This window comes from Nothoprocta perdicaria, unplaced genomic scaffold, assembly GCF_003342845.1.
Source record: "Nothoprocta perdicaria isolate Ctin4 unplaced genomic scaffold, notPer1 scaffold_118, whole genome shotgun sequence".
Lineage (NCBI taxonomy): Eukaryota > Metazoa > Chordata > Aves > Tinamiformes > Tinamidae > Nothoprocta > Nothoprocta perdicaria.
Genome location: NW_020454294.1, coordinates 1,163,798 through 1,179,529, shown reverse-complemented (window position 1 = coordinate 1,179,529; position 15,732 = coordinate 1,163,798). Strand labels below are relative to the sequence as shown.

Genomic DNA, 15,732 nt, shown 5'->3' with positions numbered 1-15,732 from the left:
TGTCTTCTCTTTCACACTATATAACCTCATCTCCCTCGTATCTGAAAGCAGGTTAAAAAAAATAATAAAGATCGGTGATGACAAGTAATGCTGCATCAGATACAAGCTAATTTCATGACCATTCCTGCCAACGCTGCAATGAATTTTGCTCTGTATCATTGTCCCCTAATCGTTTATGTATRGAAGGAAAGAAAAGCAGGGCAAACGAAGGCCAGCACTGAGTGCCTTCCTGCCCGCTGTTCATCCCGAGTGCCACCTCGTGCAAGCCCTTCCCTCACACCGGGAGGACTCCAGAAGGCTGGTCGAAACCCACCCTCTCCCATCTCCTATGAAAAGATCTGAGTGAAGAGACCTGAAAAGTCCCTCCCTGTTTCAAGGAGAAAGTTGCACCCTTCCTAACACTGCTTTTTTCAGAGCACAGCACTTTCAGGAACTCCTGAGCGACCCTTTTCTTCTCAGAAACCAACTCACATAATAAGAAGAGACAACCTGTTTAAGCCAAAGGCAAATCCGAGCTCTCCAGTGTCAGAGCAGAAGCAAATGGAGCTGCTGCCTGTTGAGGCTGCCAGCTGCAGCAGCCACATTAATCCCAGTACCTGCCGGGAAGCAGCGCGGGATGGTCCGCGCCTGCCTGGATCCCGCTGGCTCGAGCTACCCCGGCGGTTGGCTGGAAGTCACCTCAATCAGCAGTCCCCCAGCTGCTCCTCCTGCCCTTTGTCTACAGTTGATGATGTCCAGTAAACAAGCGCTCTGTCGGATAAAGATGAAAATATTTTCTGCATGCACCAGGAGGCAAGCCCTGCAAGATGAAACGTTACAGTCTAAGTTGCTCATCGCATGCTATCCTATACACCAAGGAGCCAAGCTGAGGCCGAACAAGGAATCTTATCTGAACAAGGAATCTAATTTTTGACATTTTCTAGCCTCCAAGGGCTAAACCCCAAAACAAAGCCTGGAATGCAGCTTTTACGTGTCCTTTGTACATACCCCGAGAGACACGAGCTGAAACTACTCCAATTATCTTTAAAGCAACTGAAAGAATTTCTGCTGTACTATAGAAAGGCAACTAACTACAGTTTTACTAAGCAAGTCCCTCCAAAGGTAGTTACAAGATCTCGCTTACCACGAAACAAGGCTGGATCAACCCAAATTTATTATGGGCCCTATTAAAAGCTGCCTAACCCAGAGGTCATGCTTAAGACAGACAACTAAAATATCCAAATGTCACCCAGAAGATGGAGGTTGGTCATACAAGACATTTGAACCAGTAATATTAAAAAAGAAGAAAAAAAAAGAAAGCTAAATACATAACCCACACACACTCCCATCCCAAACACCTCCAGTTTCTGCTGTAAATAGTCCAAGCCAAATACAAAAAGTCACTGCATTAGGACAAACTCCAAATCAACTGTTATCAACTTATCTTAAGTAAACTGTTTGCCTGTATTAAGGAAACTATTTGACAGAGAAATTACTAACAGAAAAAAAAAACACTGATGTGCATTTTTTAAGTGAAATACTATGGTTTTGATCCTAAAAATGCTGTCACATGAGAAGTCCCTTTATTCCTCTGGTCCACTTCCCCACTGAGGTTACTCTGGCATCTGAAGAATCAAGACCTAGATCTTTCCAAAGAATGGTCTTCTTTCAGAGAGGTCTCCACAGAGACTTTTTTTCATCTGTTCCACCATTCCATTCCTTGGTATCATCTCAAATGCCTGGGGATTTTATTTAGGAATTCTTTTTTTAATTTTTAATTAGCCATCATAAATTTATTAAATACAAAAATCAGTACCCAGGGAAAATGTCCATCATCGCTATAAATCTGCCACTGACTGGCAGCTCCAAGGAACGCCTAGAGCAGATTGGTTTCAGGAAGTAAAATTCTACCTCAGGAGATACCAAATCCCTTCCCARGGAGGACAAAGAGCCTCCAAAAGCCTTAAAAAACCTGGTAGGGAAGAACTCCTCTGGCTCCGAGGTGACAAAAAGCAGCGCTCCGAAGCACGTGCTCTCCGGAGCGCTGGTAGCGCCGGGCAGGGCTGGGGAAGAGGAGCACAGCGCAGGCTGCGCTGCCGCTGCTCCAGCTCCCCCGGGCAAAAGCCCAAATCCCAGCAGGACAGAGCAGCCTGTGGAGATGAAARCCAGACGACTTGTGGCCCATGCTGGCCAGCTCTCTGTGGCCCCTGCAGGCCTGGCTTGCAGAGAGCCACGCACGCCGGAGCTGTGGGCAGCCGGGCCAGCGCTGCTCCTCCCCATGGATGCCAGCCTGGGAATGTCATGGCTCTGCTCCGTCAGGAAACCTGGGAGCACAAGTGGGTTGAAATCTTGATAAAGGCTGGAGAAAATTCAGGGATTGCTCCACATACCTGAACAATGGGAACATCCACATGCCGTGCTTGGCACAGGGGTGACCTTGCGAGGCTGCCTGAACTCAGCTGCAGGGTGTTACAAGTAGATGTGGGAAAACATCCTGACAAGGTCTGCTGGTCTAACACAGGCAGTGAATTAATACAAGGAAAATAAAAGCAATGAAAAGCAGTTAGGGCACACCTGCCATGTCAGTGTAAATACCTCTTGGTCATAAATGCATTGAGATTAAAAGAAAACCCACAATTTCTTCATAGATTAAATAGAAAATTACACAGTGCCAAGGAAGTGGGTGGAGGGAATGCCATCCTCCACGATGCCTTCTGCACCGGTACAAAACAATGCTAGTGGAGAAGGTCTCTGGTTATTAAATTCTGTTTCTGTACTCAATGGCGTCACATTATATACGGCCTCTTTTTGCAATTAGCCTTCCAAACACAAATTAAATATTAATGGGCAAACACCAGTTATGATTATGAGAGACAATAAGAGGATCATATATTAAGTAATGCAGGTAGAACAATAAAGTGCTTTCACATGACTAAAACACTGCTTTGGTGTTAAGGCTTTCCTATTTCTATTGGAAATGTAATTATGTACTCACAGGTGCTACCGTTGCATAAAATTTGATAAGCCCAACCTGGTGATTCGCTCGCAACAGGGAGCTAAGCAGGGCCTGTTGCTTCCTCCAGCCAAGACGAGCAGTGCAGTGCAACGTTACTTGATGCTTTGCAGAAATCTTCAGCTTGACACTGTCCAGAGCACAGTGGGGTATTTTCACAGTTATTCCTAGGCTATTTCCATCTTCTGTAATTAATTATATACAATTTTATATTCTTCTCAGCATTACCAGCTCTCTCACACACAAACCATGTATTTTCCCACTATTGCACTTTTTAGCAAAGGAACAAACCTGAGGATTGCTGAGAGAAACATGAAACAGAAAGACCTGTGTATGTTGCTCCCATTGCTTTAAGGTCATTGCCTCCGCTTCCCAAGGCTGCTTAAAGAAAAGGTCGAAGATGGTATAAAATTCAGTCACAAAATGCTTTAAGTAGCAGACGTTTGATGCTCTGACGTACAACTCTTGCAGTGATTTACCACATTGGTCACCAATGACTGCTTTAAGAATGGTACGTGATGTGGGACATTCTGTTCAGAAGCAAATCGGATTTATGGTTATATTCAGTTGTTCCTGTTACCTGAAATTAGAATTAGAGGCTCATTAAATATGAATAGGTTTCAGAGAATGGGGAGGCCAGCATTATATCGATGAAAGCTTCATTAAATTTTCAATGATGTAGCTGCTCCTATATTTGTGAAGGAAGGACGTGCAGCAAGAAAAAACGAACAGGCTGGGGCAACTCTCCTTCAGGCAACTTTGCGTTTGCTAACTTACCTATAAAACTGGTATGGGTTTTAAAATAAAAACACTGGCCTAAATATGAGTTCAAAAGGAGTGATTATGCGCCATTATTTTTAGTGAATGACTGCTTTCAGATAAGCACTTGCCTTGCATACATTTGCCAATTACCTAATTGATGAGGAAGTACTGGGGAACTGACAGAAAGCTAGAAATGGAATTAAAATAACCAAAGTCATAGAAAATCTCCTCCTGTATATATCGGCTCTGGACTCACTTGATGATGCAACTACCTTTATAAAGTATTTGCTTTAAAAGACATAGTTACAGTGTTGGAAGTAAAGTCTTATATATGTTAAACAATCTTAAAAAATCAACTTCTGTCAAAGTCATGGTACCTGTATTTTTACTGCAGAGACTGAAAACAAGAAACAGACCTGCGACAGACAGCACATTTGACACAAGCCCACCTACTGAACTGGATTTCTGATACTACTCTTACTGGCAACTCAGTCAATTAAGTTCTCCTCCCTATGTAAAGCACCCTTAACCAAGTCACACGAAAGACTGCAGAAGGAAAAACTCAAAAGGTGAAAATTCAAGTGGTTTGATCCCTCTTGTGGTCATGCATTAAGATATAAATTTATTATAACTCCACATTACGGTAGATTGCTTTTTTTTTGGAAGTCAGGCCTCTGCAATCAGGCCAGGGCTCAGTCCTTCCCTATCCACGCTCCTCGATATCCATTAGCATTTTTCAAACACGTGAGACAGGCCAGGGCTCAGTCCTTCCCTCTCCACTCTCCTCGATATCCATCAGCATCTTCCAAACACGTGAGGCAGCCGGCTCCAGGTCACATCACTCCCCTGCCACGTGCCACAGCTGGCAGCAGTGACTGGCAACCCATGGAGCAAGCAGGGATGCAAGCAGGATTGCTGAGGGCACAAGGAGGGAGCTCCGTGCTGAGAACATCGGAGCAAGGTGCTACAGGAAGCGGAGATGTCGCTGTTCAGCCCCAGGAGAYGAAGCTTTGGGAAACACAGTCACTAACTTGTCCCATCACGACTGCCACCGCTTCCAYCACCCGGGCGGGTAGCACTTGACGTGCGTGCAGACAGTGCCGGTTTATCCTCAGGGTTTATCCTGCCCTGTTCAAATCCTGCTTTGACAAGTTCACTGCTTCCCCCTCAGTTTTCTTTGGCATGCACAGGGAGCATTAAATAACTGACCTCCTCAAAACCACCATGGGGTAGTCTCATGCCCACGTTACCAGATAAGGAAATTAAGGCACTGGAATGAATGCCTGAAGCATGCCCAAATTTCACATTCCTGATTTGAGGGYGATTAGCACTAGCACTAGGCGGGATTTCCCGCGCTCAGAGGGCGGCTCTCGGGGAGTGCAAGCGTTTCTGCCGCTCCACATTTCTTGGGAGAGGCTGAGAACAGGAGCCCCTGCGAAACGCTGGGCTTTGGCACTCGGCCAACTGCAACTCTCTGCAGTGGGACTCAAATCCCGGCTTTCCCCCCAAGCTGGTGGAGGGCAGCAAAATATAGAGCAAGCAGCTGCTCGGCCTCGTCCTTCTTCCCCTGCCTGGTGCTCTGAGCCAGGTCGATTGCTCAGCCAATTTCCACCYCTGCCCTCTATCCCTTCCTCCAGGTGCATTTCTAATCCCTGTCCTCACCTCCAATCTTCCTCTGGCTTTCAGCTCCCAATTTCCCTTCCCGTCTTCCTCCACAGCTCTTCACCTCCAGCCTTCTTGCCGATCAAGCCCCAGTTTTCCCAGGCAGTCCTGAGTCCTCTTGCAGMCCCTCTGCAGTTTCATCCTGTATCGCTTGTCTCCAAAGCAAGCAAACGGATTCCAAATCAAGGACTTCTCTAGCAAAATCCCAGGTCAAGCTCTGTTGCAAGACTCGAAACATAAAAGTTTAAACAAATACAGTAACGGGAGGCCAAGCTCTACAGCCAGATACCTCTCCAGCTCCCAAATTCCTGCAGCACCGCAGAGCTGACACTGATCACAGAAACATCGTGCTCCCTGCGGCACCCTCAGCCCCCTCTACCTTCACAGAAGACACTCACATCCCAAAGCTGAATATAATTTCTTTTTTTTTTTTTYCCCTGAAATGAGGGGATATTGGGGATTTAAGCACAACTTCCCATCTTCAGTTCACAGAGTCACAGGGTTATCAAATACAGGGCTGCCTTCCTGACGTCATCCTGGCAGCACAGGGACCATTTCTCCCCCTCATTTAAGCCTCCAGACAACTACTCCCAGAAGAAACTGAACTTCTCTCTTTACATAAAGCTGTTYGTGAGCATCATCTAGTCATTAGTTACACACAGAGCCTGTTCAGCTCATAATCCCCGTGAAGATACTGGTTTTTAGAGAAACCGCACGGGACRGGCTGCGAGTACAGATGACAAAGGCATTAAACGTCCGTCTGCCCGCACTTGCCTGGGACAGGAGGTCCTGCTCCCTCGGCCAGCCCTGCCAGCAGCTCTTGTGATACTCTCACCTCCGTGCCAACCTTCCCACCCAATTAGACCGAGCACTTCCCAGCCTGGCGGAGGAGTCGGTAGGTGCCAGCGTTAGCCAAACCACTCCCTCGCGTTGCTATCTAGGAAAAACTGTAGGAAAATCCTGGCCGAGCAGAGCTGCCTGGCTGCACTGCTCAGGATTTATAAAAATCRGAGAGAATTTTCTCCCGGAGCACATCTAACTTAACACTGCTTCCTAAAAAAAAAGAAATAAAAAATAAAAACTGCTCCTYGCTCCATCCCTTCCCACTGCTTCCCAGTTCTCAGCAGAGCCCCTYGTCCTTCTCTATGATGCTGGAAGAAGCTGACGTGCCCAAATCAAGGCCAGAGCTCTGCAGATGCTGAGACCTGCATTTAACTTCAGTCCCATTTTTTGGAGCAGAACTGTGGGAATGGTGCAGATCATCCACACGGTTCCTGATTTGGAGCCAAAAATATTTGCTCATAGTTTGCTTATTGCAGAGAGGCATATTCTCGCTTTTCTAAATTAACTTATATTCTGTACAAAAAAAAAAAAAAAAAAAGCATTTCCTTACACATCACGATATATATCATCGTCATCTGCAAAGGAGGAACAATTTCAGACAGCAATTTCAGACTATCTGAAGATATTCTTAGCTATGCCAAATAAGTCTAGTTTTGTCATTTATAGCAGCAATTGCTGCTAAGTTGTTCTTATGCCAGATCCCGGTCTTTTGGGTTACATCACGTGACAAAACTCCTGTAAAACTCTTCAGAAAAAAAAAATAATAATTAACTCATTCTGAAGACTAAAATACCGTGACTTTTATTATAGATAGAATGGCCCTTCCATGCACACACACATCCAATTTCTGCATTGCACTAAAACAAAGGGAACTGGGAGTAGGAAACAAGTKTTCACCCCACTTGTCCCACATTCTGTGACTATCAGGGCAGATTTGCTCCTCTCTTCATTTCCAAGCCAGATCTGAACACTGGAGCAGGACATTCAATGTCCAAAACTGCTGGCCTAGCTGCTCTTCTAACTTCACCTTCAGGTGTCCTGCGAAAAAAATGAAGTAAAAAAAAAAAAAAAAAAAGAAAATCACTGCTGCCCTAAGCAAAGAACACACATATGAACTCTCGAGTATTCCAAGACAGAGCCTTTAGATCTGATCTGCTATGAATTTAGAATTATCAGGATTTATAAGGATTTATATATATATATAAATATAATAATAAATATAATATAAATATAATATATATAAATATATATAAATATATATATAAATAAATATAATAATAAATATAATATAAAATATATATAAATCCTATATATATATCCTTATATATATATATATGTATAGGATTTATATTTTTTTTTATAGGATTTATATCCTTAAAAAATAAGGATTTTTATAATTGTTTTCTATAAGGATTTTATAAGGATTCAGAATATATTTGTGCAATATAATAAATRTTACATCTTATGCATACCACTCATCAGCATTTTGGAGCTAATGCAGCTATCTAGAAGAGACTCAGACTTCCTTCTTCCTCATATGCGTGCAGAATTCCTGCAAAATTATTAACTTGAATTATAACAGAGTATATGCAATTAAAAATGTTTTTGAGTATTTTTTTTTGGGGGGGGGGATATTGGTGGGTTTTTTTTGTTGTTTTTTTGGGGGTTCCTTTTTGTTTGTCTTTTAAGAAGTGCTCAATGATTCTGGATGCACCTACCTGACAGTGAGGGTTGAGCCTGTTTTAAAGCTCCTCAATAGCAGCACCTCTAAGACCCCCTGAGATCCCATAATCCATTAGCCCGTTGCAGGAATTCAGCATATTTAGCCACGTAATTTTCAGAACTGAGGGGATAAATAAATATATATATATACACACACACATACAAACACAATATATGTACTTTTCCAYGGACTGATCTGATAACCAGGACACGAAAAAAACAGCTTTCCCTTTGCCAAAGCTGCATTCAGAGCAGAACCACAACTTACATTTCCTGAAAATATTTATGAAGTAGAGTTCTGATCGGACAAAAAAGAAAAAGGACCAGGCAGACATGCCAACTGCGAGCTCAGAGGAAAGAAAATATTTTCTAAATGAGTCAGCTTTAAAACAGAAAAGTAGTGAAATTGAAACATTAACATCACTTCATCAGAAGCRTCAAGACTGTGATTTGGAGTTAAATTTCCAACCAAGTATTCAAAGCTAGATTTCAGAAGGAAACAATCTCTTCAGTATTTCAGCAATGATCTAATCACCTCTGTAGCTAACTCAGAGAAACTTCAGAAGAGTAATGAGAGGGAAAAGAGTCCAAAGACCATCTAACCCCAACTAATAAAGCCAGCAATAACTCCAAAAAGCCAAAGATGACTGTGGAGCAGTCCACAAGCCCTGCAGGTCCATGCACATCTCTGCGTGCTCGTTGTGAGCCTGCACCCCAGCTTTTGTGGTTAGGGCCCAATATGCAGAAAGCACCCGTCTAGGATAAAACCCCATCCTGTCTTCGGGGCTCCTGATGCGCTTCCTGGGGCAACTCCCACTAAAAATCAGATACCTCTCAGCAAACATTTATGTTACAAATGACAGCCCTGAGCACATTATTACCGTCATTGCATTTAAGAAATGTTTAAGCAAAAGTAAAACTCGTATAAAATTCAAATATGTTCAAGCACTTAATCCCCACAGACTCAGTTCAAGTCACAGGACTGACRGACTGTCCTGCCCACCTCCACTTAAACGTCTTTGCTCCAACTCCGTAGTTTTAACCACAGCTTTATGTTATTTCCACAATCTCTAGGGCTTCTCCCCTTCTCTAAAATACTGGAAGAAATGCATTTTTTTTGAACCACACACTGCAGCGAAGAATGCAGTGGGAAGCCAGGTCACCCCTTCACATTTTATAAATAAGATTTCCAGTTTGGAGGGGGAGATGCGTTTTTCCAGCCCTTTTTGCTGACATGAGACCCTGCTACACCGCATTCAGTCAAGATGCTCTCTCCGCAGCTCCTTGTGAATCCGACAGCCACAAAACTYCAAATGATTCTAACATTAAAATCAGTAAACAAGTAATGAGACCTCTGTTCCTTTGTTTTAGCAGCTGTTAGCACTGCAATTAGAGATCTCCAAGGATGCACTTACCCCCTAATGAATCCCTGGAAGGGCTGTAACAGGGTGCAGGGCAGATTACAGAATCCCCGCGACACAGCTTGGCGAGCTGATGTCTCCCCTGAGCAACACAAAGCTCAGCCTAGAAATCGTAAGGGCTGTTACACCAACTCCGTTTTGAAGCTTTATTAACAAATTAAAAGAAAAATAAACCCACTTCTCTCTGGGAAAAGGAGAAATTAAGTCTCAGTAAATAGCCAAGCCACCTTTCCATAAGTCTCTTGAGGACAAGAAAGAGATAGAGAAGTTTGTAATAGAAAAAGTTCATTAACCATCATCTAAAATTGGGGCAGCACATGAACAAATTCCAAGCACTCAAAGCACCAGGTGAAACCAGTGCCCCTGGGGAGGCTGCTCGGAGACCAGTCCCTGTCCTCCAGACACCACATGGAGCTGGGATACTCTGGAGAATGGAAGCTCCTCCGCTTTGCTGYTCTGCAGATACCCACACTCCCTCTCCCCACAAGTCGGGACAGGTCACAGATAGCTGGAGCAGCAGGACCGACTCCAGTGATGGAGCTTTATGGAGCAGCTTTCCTTCTTTTTGCCCAGAAGATCAAGGCGGGTTATCCACACAGCAGCAGGCACCGGGACCCTAAAGCTGAACCAGCAGCCCCAATTAACTACCACTTCATGCAAGACTTTTGTGTCTGCCTGTCACAGACCATATGGTCCGAGTTTTACAGCCACCAGTAAATTTCTTGACCCAGCCCTGTTTGGAGTAACAACCTTAACATTCTTCCAAAGCAGTTTTGGGTGGATGCATTTCCTTTCCTCTCTGTATCAGTCAGGGGGATGGGCTTAACCTGCCTCCTACAACTCAGCACAGGCAGTGAAATCCAAGCAGGCAGAGTWAAAGATAATTCATGGTCTCAAACGAGGCCAGGTGGATTACAGCACCGTTGGCAAGCACAGCCCCAGCCTCCATGTGCTTGGAAAAGACATTGGGAATCATCTGAATCATCAAAACTTCTCATACATGCAAAGGCCTTTTAATATAATTCTTGAGACTAAACTTCTAAAAGAAGGCAAAGCTATAGATAGACCTTACAAATTAATGCGTTGCAGAAYTTTAATCAGGCATTGCTCCATTATTAGATACACTCTCCTCTGCATATTTGCCAAGTATTTAATGCTGTGAACCTCTGTTACACTTAGGAAAACAAACTTAAAAAGACATTCATTATTCTTGAACTGAGCATTCCCATACTAAGTCCCATCCTAGGGCGACTTTTAACTGCTAATTTATCATCCTCCCTCCCAGAGACAAGGAAGATTTATAGTGGAAAAGGCTTATTTAACATTACCCCAATGCCAAAAACACATGGTATTACACATTTGGCAATACCGGCCAAGCAGCAATAGATGAAGAAAGCAAAATACTAAAAAATAAAAGTCTCTCAAAACTGTTCCCATAATTGGAAAGTTTRGCATGATTCCACTGGAATAAACTGTGAGGGGAACCCAACTTGAAGGACGTTTTCAGCAGAGATTCCAACATGGAATTTCATCCGGTCACACTAGCCAGTCTATCCCTTATCTGCATGGCCACTCAGCTCCAACACGGCCGCATTCCCTGGAGCCCACGCGCTAGGAGATGTCGTCGCTCGGGCAAAGGCAGCAGCAGCGCAAGGTATCCAAAAGAAAAGCAAAGCTGCCTGAATGGATTCACCCCAGTATCCAGAACAACTCATCAGACTTGCTAAAAGATCTATAGTGGCTACAGTAAAAAATATAGGAGGCGAACACAGGTACTGTGTCACTTGTGCACAAATCAGAGAGTTTTAAATTAACAAAACCAGGAAGGTGAGAAGCAGGAACAGGATAATCTGCAAAGCACAGGATTTCATAGYGACCTTCACTGAAGGCATCTGGTGAAAAAGAAGAAACAAACAGGGCAGACTGCACGACAAGTTCTCAAGTATTTTGGGATTAGCTTTGTTTACATAAGAGGCAGGAAAAAAAGATCGACAATAAAGGGCAGMTTTTCTGGTTTTATTCTAACTGAGAGGGAGGAGATGGTTAACAACATAAAGTGGAAACAATTTGCCTGAAAAAAAAAAGCATATAAAAAGTCAACACACTCAATTCTTTAGAAGCACAAAACAGAAAGTCACAAAACAAAGATAATGAACTCATGATAAAACCATAAGCTATCTGAAACCCAAAACAGAAACTTGAGGTTTGCTGACAATCACCTCAACTAACTGCAAGCTCTTTGGTGATTTGAAGGAAAAAAAAAAATGTAGCACTTTTCTTGTCCAATTTCAAATCAAATTACTGAAGGTCACTTAAAGTGGAAAGTACAAACATTAACAAAATGAGAAAGGTCAATGGGCTAAGGAAGAAAACACTAGCGGGCAACATAGAAGGTAACAGGAATACCCGCCTTCAAAAGGCATGGACTGAAAAGCAGAGCAGTTAAAGGAAAAGTGTGTTGTCCCACTATTCAATAGACAGGAAAATCCCTAACAGATAATACCAAAGCACATGGGGTGTTTTCTGTATCATTCTTCACACATATACACAAAGGAGCTAATTTAAGTCATATCACAATGAAAGAAGCAAAAGCACAGGTTGGAACTGGGAGACACATGAAAGCAACTGTTCCAAACCCTCCAAGCCAACAGACCAAAGTCAAGTCTCAAAATTTCCCATGTGTTTGATTTATCATCAAACTTCAAATAGAGTGATGAGGGCAATGTGCTTCTTCAGACTATTTGTCAGATACGCCCACAGACTACATTCAGGTGTTATCGGATTCAAAGCCTACTTAAATATTTCAAAATCTAATAGACAAAGCAATATTTACCCTCTGAAAAGTGAAAAAAAAAAAAAAGGCAGGCATCACCATCTAAAGATGTAAAGACCAGAGCATGAAAAAAAGGCAAAACCATTTGCCCCTAAAAAGCAAGAAAATGAATAACCAAGGACTCACTAACCAGCTATAATTACCTCCAGTGCCTGCGGAGATACTGGAATAAATAGTCTAACAACCTATCTCCTATGTACCCCAGATAACAAAGCAGGTATCAGCCAACATGAGATTTGTTAAGTAACAAAAGTAAAGTAATATAATTTCCTCCAGGGATGAAGGAATGACATAGGCAGGGAAAGGGCAACTAGATAGCTTAGGTTCTGCAGGGCTCCTGATAAAAAAGGAATCGGGCATGTCCACAGACCTAATCTTTATTACCCTTCACTATTATAAAATGTAACTTGGAAAATAAGAAAAATGCAATGTTATTTAGTGAGGAACTTRCAGAGGCAACACCATATTTTGCTTTTCTTCAGATACACCGCTCAGATTTCTTAAGGTCATGAACATCATGATTGAAGCTCTCCCAGATAACATCTTGCCCACAAGTGACACACTCAAACCATTGGGAGAGACAGGATCTTTAATTATAYAAAGAATATAAAGCTGGGAGAACGGCAAGCACTTTGATAGTCTCAGGATCCAAATCCATCTTAAGAGAGTGGAATAATCATCTGAACAGAGGCTGATAGTGTAAATAGGCAGGAACAGTCAGCTATGTAACACAACAGGAAAGGCAAGGTTAAACACCACATCGGCACAGAGATATGCTGAGTGGTAAAGGACTAAAGAATCCGGGGCTGCAGCTGAACACAAGCCGACACACATCACTACAACAACAAAAAAGCAAATCCACAAAGACTCGACCATCCTACTGAGTCATACAGATCGCAGGTATCATAGGCAAGGCACGTGAAATAGTTTCGTTCTGCCTGATGGACTAAGGATTCAGATGGAGAGCTGTGTCCAAGGAGAACTATCCAGCAGGGAGGGGAAAGGTCCCCAAAAGAGCAACACGAAYAGCCCAGGTGTTAAATAATAATTTTTTTTTTAAATGCACATTTAAGAGGGGAGATTGAAGGAACTGGATTTGCTAAGCACAGAAAACACCAAAGGAAACAGCGTAACAAAGTGTCCTCAATGTACATAAGATGCATATTAAAATGCTTAAATGTTTAAAATATGACAAAGAAATTTAATTAAAAATTGGAGAAGCATTTTCAATGGTAATACCAGAAGACTATTGCAATAAATTGCCTGCAAAGGCCAAGTGTCCCAATTTTTGTTAGTTCCTTTGTTCTGGGAACACGTTAGATGGAATTTCTGCCAGAAGCAAGGAATATCTATGTATGCACAAATGTCAGTCACTACTTCCTCATATCTCACTGGCCGGGCTCTCATCTGAMCTTCCAAGTTCCAAATCAATTTTTACTAGCAGGTTGTGTTTGCCWTTACTAAGGCATAACTCCTAACATGGAGGCTTCATAACATCATAAGAAAATAGTAAAACTGTAACCTTAAGATCTTCCCAGAACGATATTTACAGAGGAAGGGTGATCCACTTGAATTGCATTATGGAGAACAGCCTGTAATTACAGCAGAAGTAAAGAAATCCACCAGTGACTTCAGTTTAACCCTTGGGCTTGCTTCGCATGCCCACACAGCCTTTGCTTGGACACCAGGTTGGCTGAGTCCAGGGCCAAACGGATCGGGACGGCTGATCTGGTCTCGGGCACGATGCTGCTGAAGGGAGATGTCCAGACTACGAGAGCCAGGGAAGTCAGATGCGTTTCCAAGACAGGTGGGAAGAAATGAGGAAAAAAAAGCCACATGCTCTAATTAAACATCAGCAGCTGGACCCATTCAAGCACTAAACACAACTCATTTCCTCATGTGAAACTCAGCTACGAAAAACTCTTGAGAACCAAAGCAGGAGAGCAAACTGAAACATGCTGTGCTCTGCTGGAAGGGCCTCTGGAGGATCTGGAGACCAGAAGACCACGAGGAGCCCTAGTCTTCCGCTCCTCACTACAGCACAATACAGAAACACTATTTTAAAGCTCCGCAGCCCTAAATCTGCTGTTTCCTTTTGAACTTCAGCTTACGCTGCACTTTCACACAGCCAGCATCACTCCACACTGTCACCAACAGGGTGCTCCTGCTGCTCTTCTCTCCTCCAGCACCTCTGCCCATGGGATCACCTCCCAGAGCAGGACAGCACAAGAGKCTGCATAGCCTCAGCAAGTAAGACTGGGGGCCTGCATTAAAGCTAACTCTTTTCCTTTCTATTAAAAAAAAATATATACATATATAACAACATATCATTAGYTGCAATCCTGGTCCTTCATACCATTCACTTACGGTAACACTGTGCAGCACATGGGGCTAAGGAATTGGCATCGGGGTAATAAGGAATTGGCATGAGGGGTAATTTAACMCTTGCAGGCAGTATCTTCCAAGCATAAATGACACACAGCTTTAAGTTAAAAAAGCAAAAAGCTCAATATACATTTTGCTATATACACAAAAAGGAGAAAAAAAAAGCAGCTGCTGTCAGTTGCTGTCATAGCACGAGGCTTGTGCCACGTATACCTAGGAAGAGTTTGGCGTAGTCTTTAAAACTTCAGACAGTAGAGAGGGCACTAGACCTGAAAGTTAACAAGCTCAAGCTGTTGGTTACCTAGATCAGGTAAAAGAAGCAGCAGCAATTATGTAACAGCCACTCACCTTCAGGAAAGCAGGGGTGGGGAAAGAAATAAGAAAAGACCTTGCTGTTAAAACACAAGACAGCCGATCAGTGTAGAAGCASATCTCCCAACACTGAGCGCAGTGCCCTGCGAAACGAAGCCCCCTCATGCAGGAAAAAGCTCGTGCCGAGTAATAAATCACCTCACGTTCGGGTTTTCACTCGCCCGAGTATCAAGCGCAAACACGAAGCTTCCGGCGCGGCGAGGGGGAAGCGAGGCGCGGGGCGGCCCGCACCGCCCTGGCCCCGCCGGGGCCGCCCCCACGGGACCCGCCGCCCTCCCCATCTCCCGCTCCGGCGGGGCCCGGGCCCGGCGGCCCCTCGGAGCCGGCGGCGGTGCCGCCGCCGCCCTCCCGCGCGGCCCGGCCGCACTCACAGCGTGTGGCCGCACACGTTGACCATCAGCTTGAGCGAGGGGTTGCGGTACTTGGTGGTCTTGCAGCGCGGGCAGCCCTGGTCGTCCATGGCGGCCGCCGCCTCCTTCCCTCCGTTCCCTCCCGCCGCACCTTCCGCCTTCCGCCGCGCGGGGCCGCCGCCGAAACGGGCCCGCCGCGACACGGGGCCCCGCGCCGCGAGTTCCGTCCGCGGGCACGGCGCGGCCCGGCCCGCTCCTCGTTAACGGCGGCGGCGCGAGGAACAACGGGGGCCGTTATGAGGCTTCAGGAGCGGCGAGAGCCGCCGTGACAGAGTGGCCTGGATCCCCTGCGCCTCTGGGGCCGCAAAGGCCAAAGCGCGGGGCGGACGG

General features: G+C 44.4%; 1 protein-coding gene across 1 annotated transcript in view; it reads right to left on the bottom strand.

The window, feature by feature from the left end:
- Window positions 1-15,458, bottom strand: part of MNAT1 (MNAT1, CDK activating kinase assembly factor) — a 102,411-nt gene extending 86,953 nt beyond the window's left edge. Inside the window, exon 1 of the mRNA XM_026053769.1 lies at window positions 15,364-15,458. Within this exon, the coding sequence (XP_025909554.1) occupies window positions 15,364-15,452 (89 nt within the window). The 5' untranslated portion in view covers window positions 15,453-15,458. The remainder of the gene's footprint in view (window positions 1-15,363) is intronic.
- Between the last annotated feature and the right edge of the window lie 274 nt (window positions 15,459-15,732).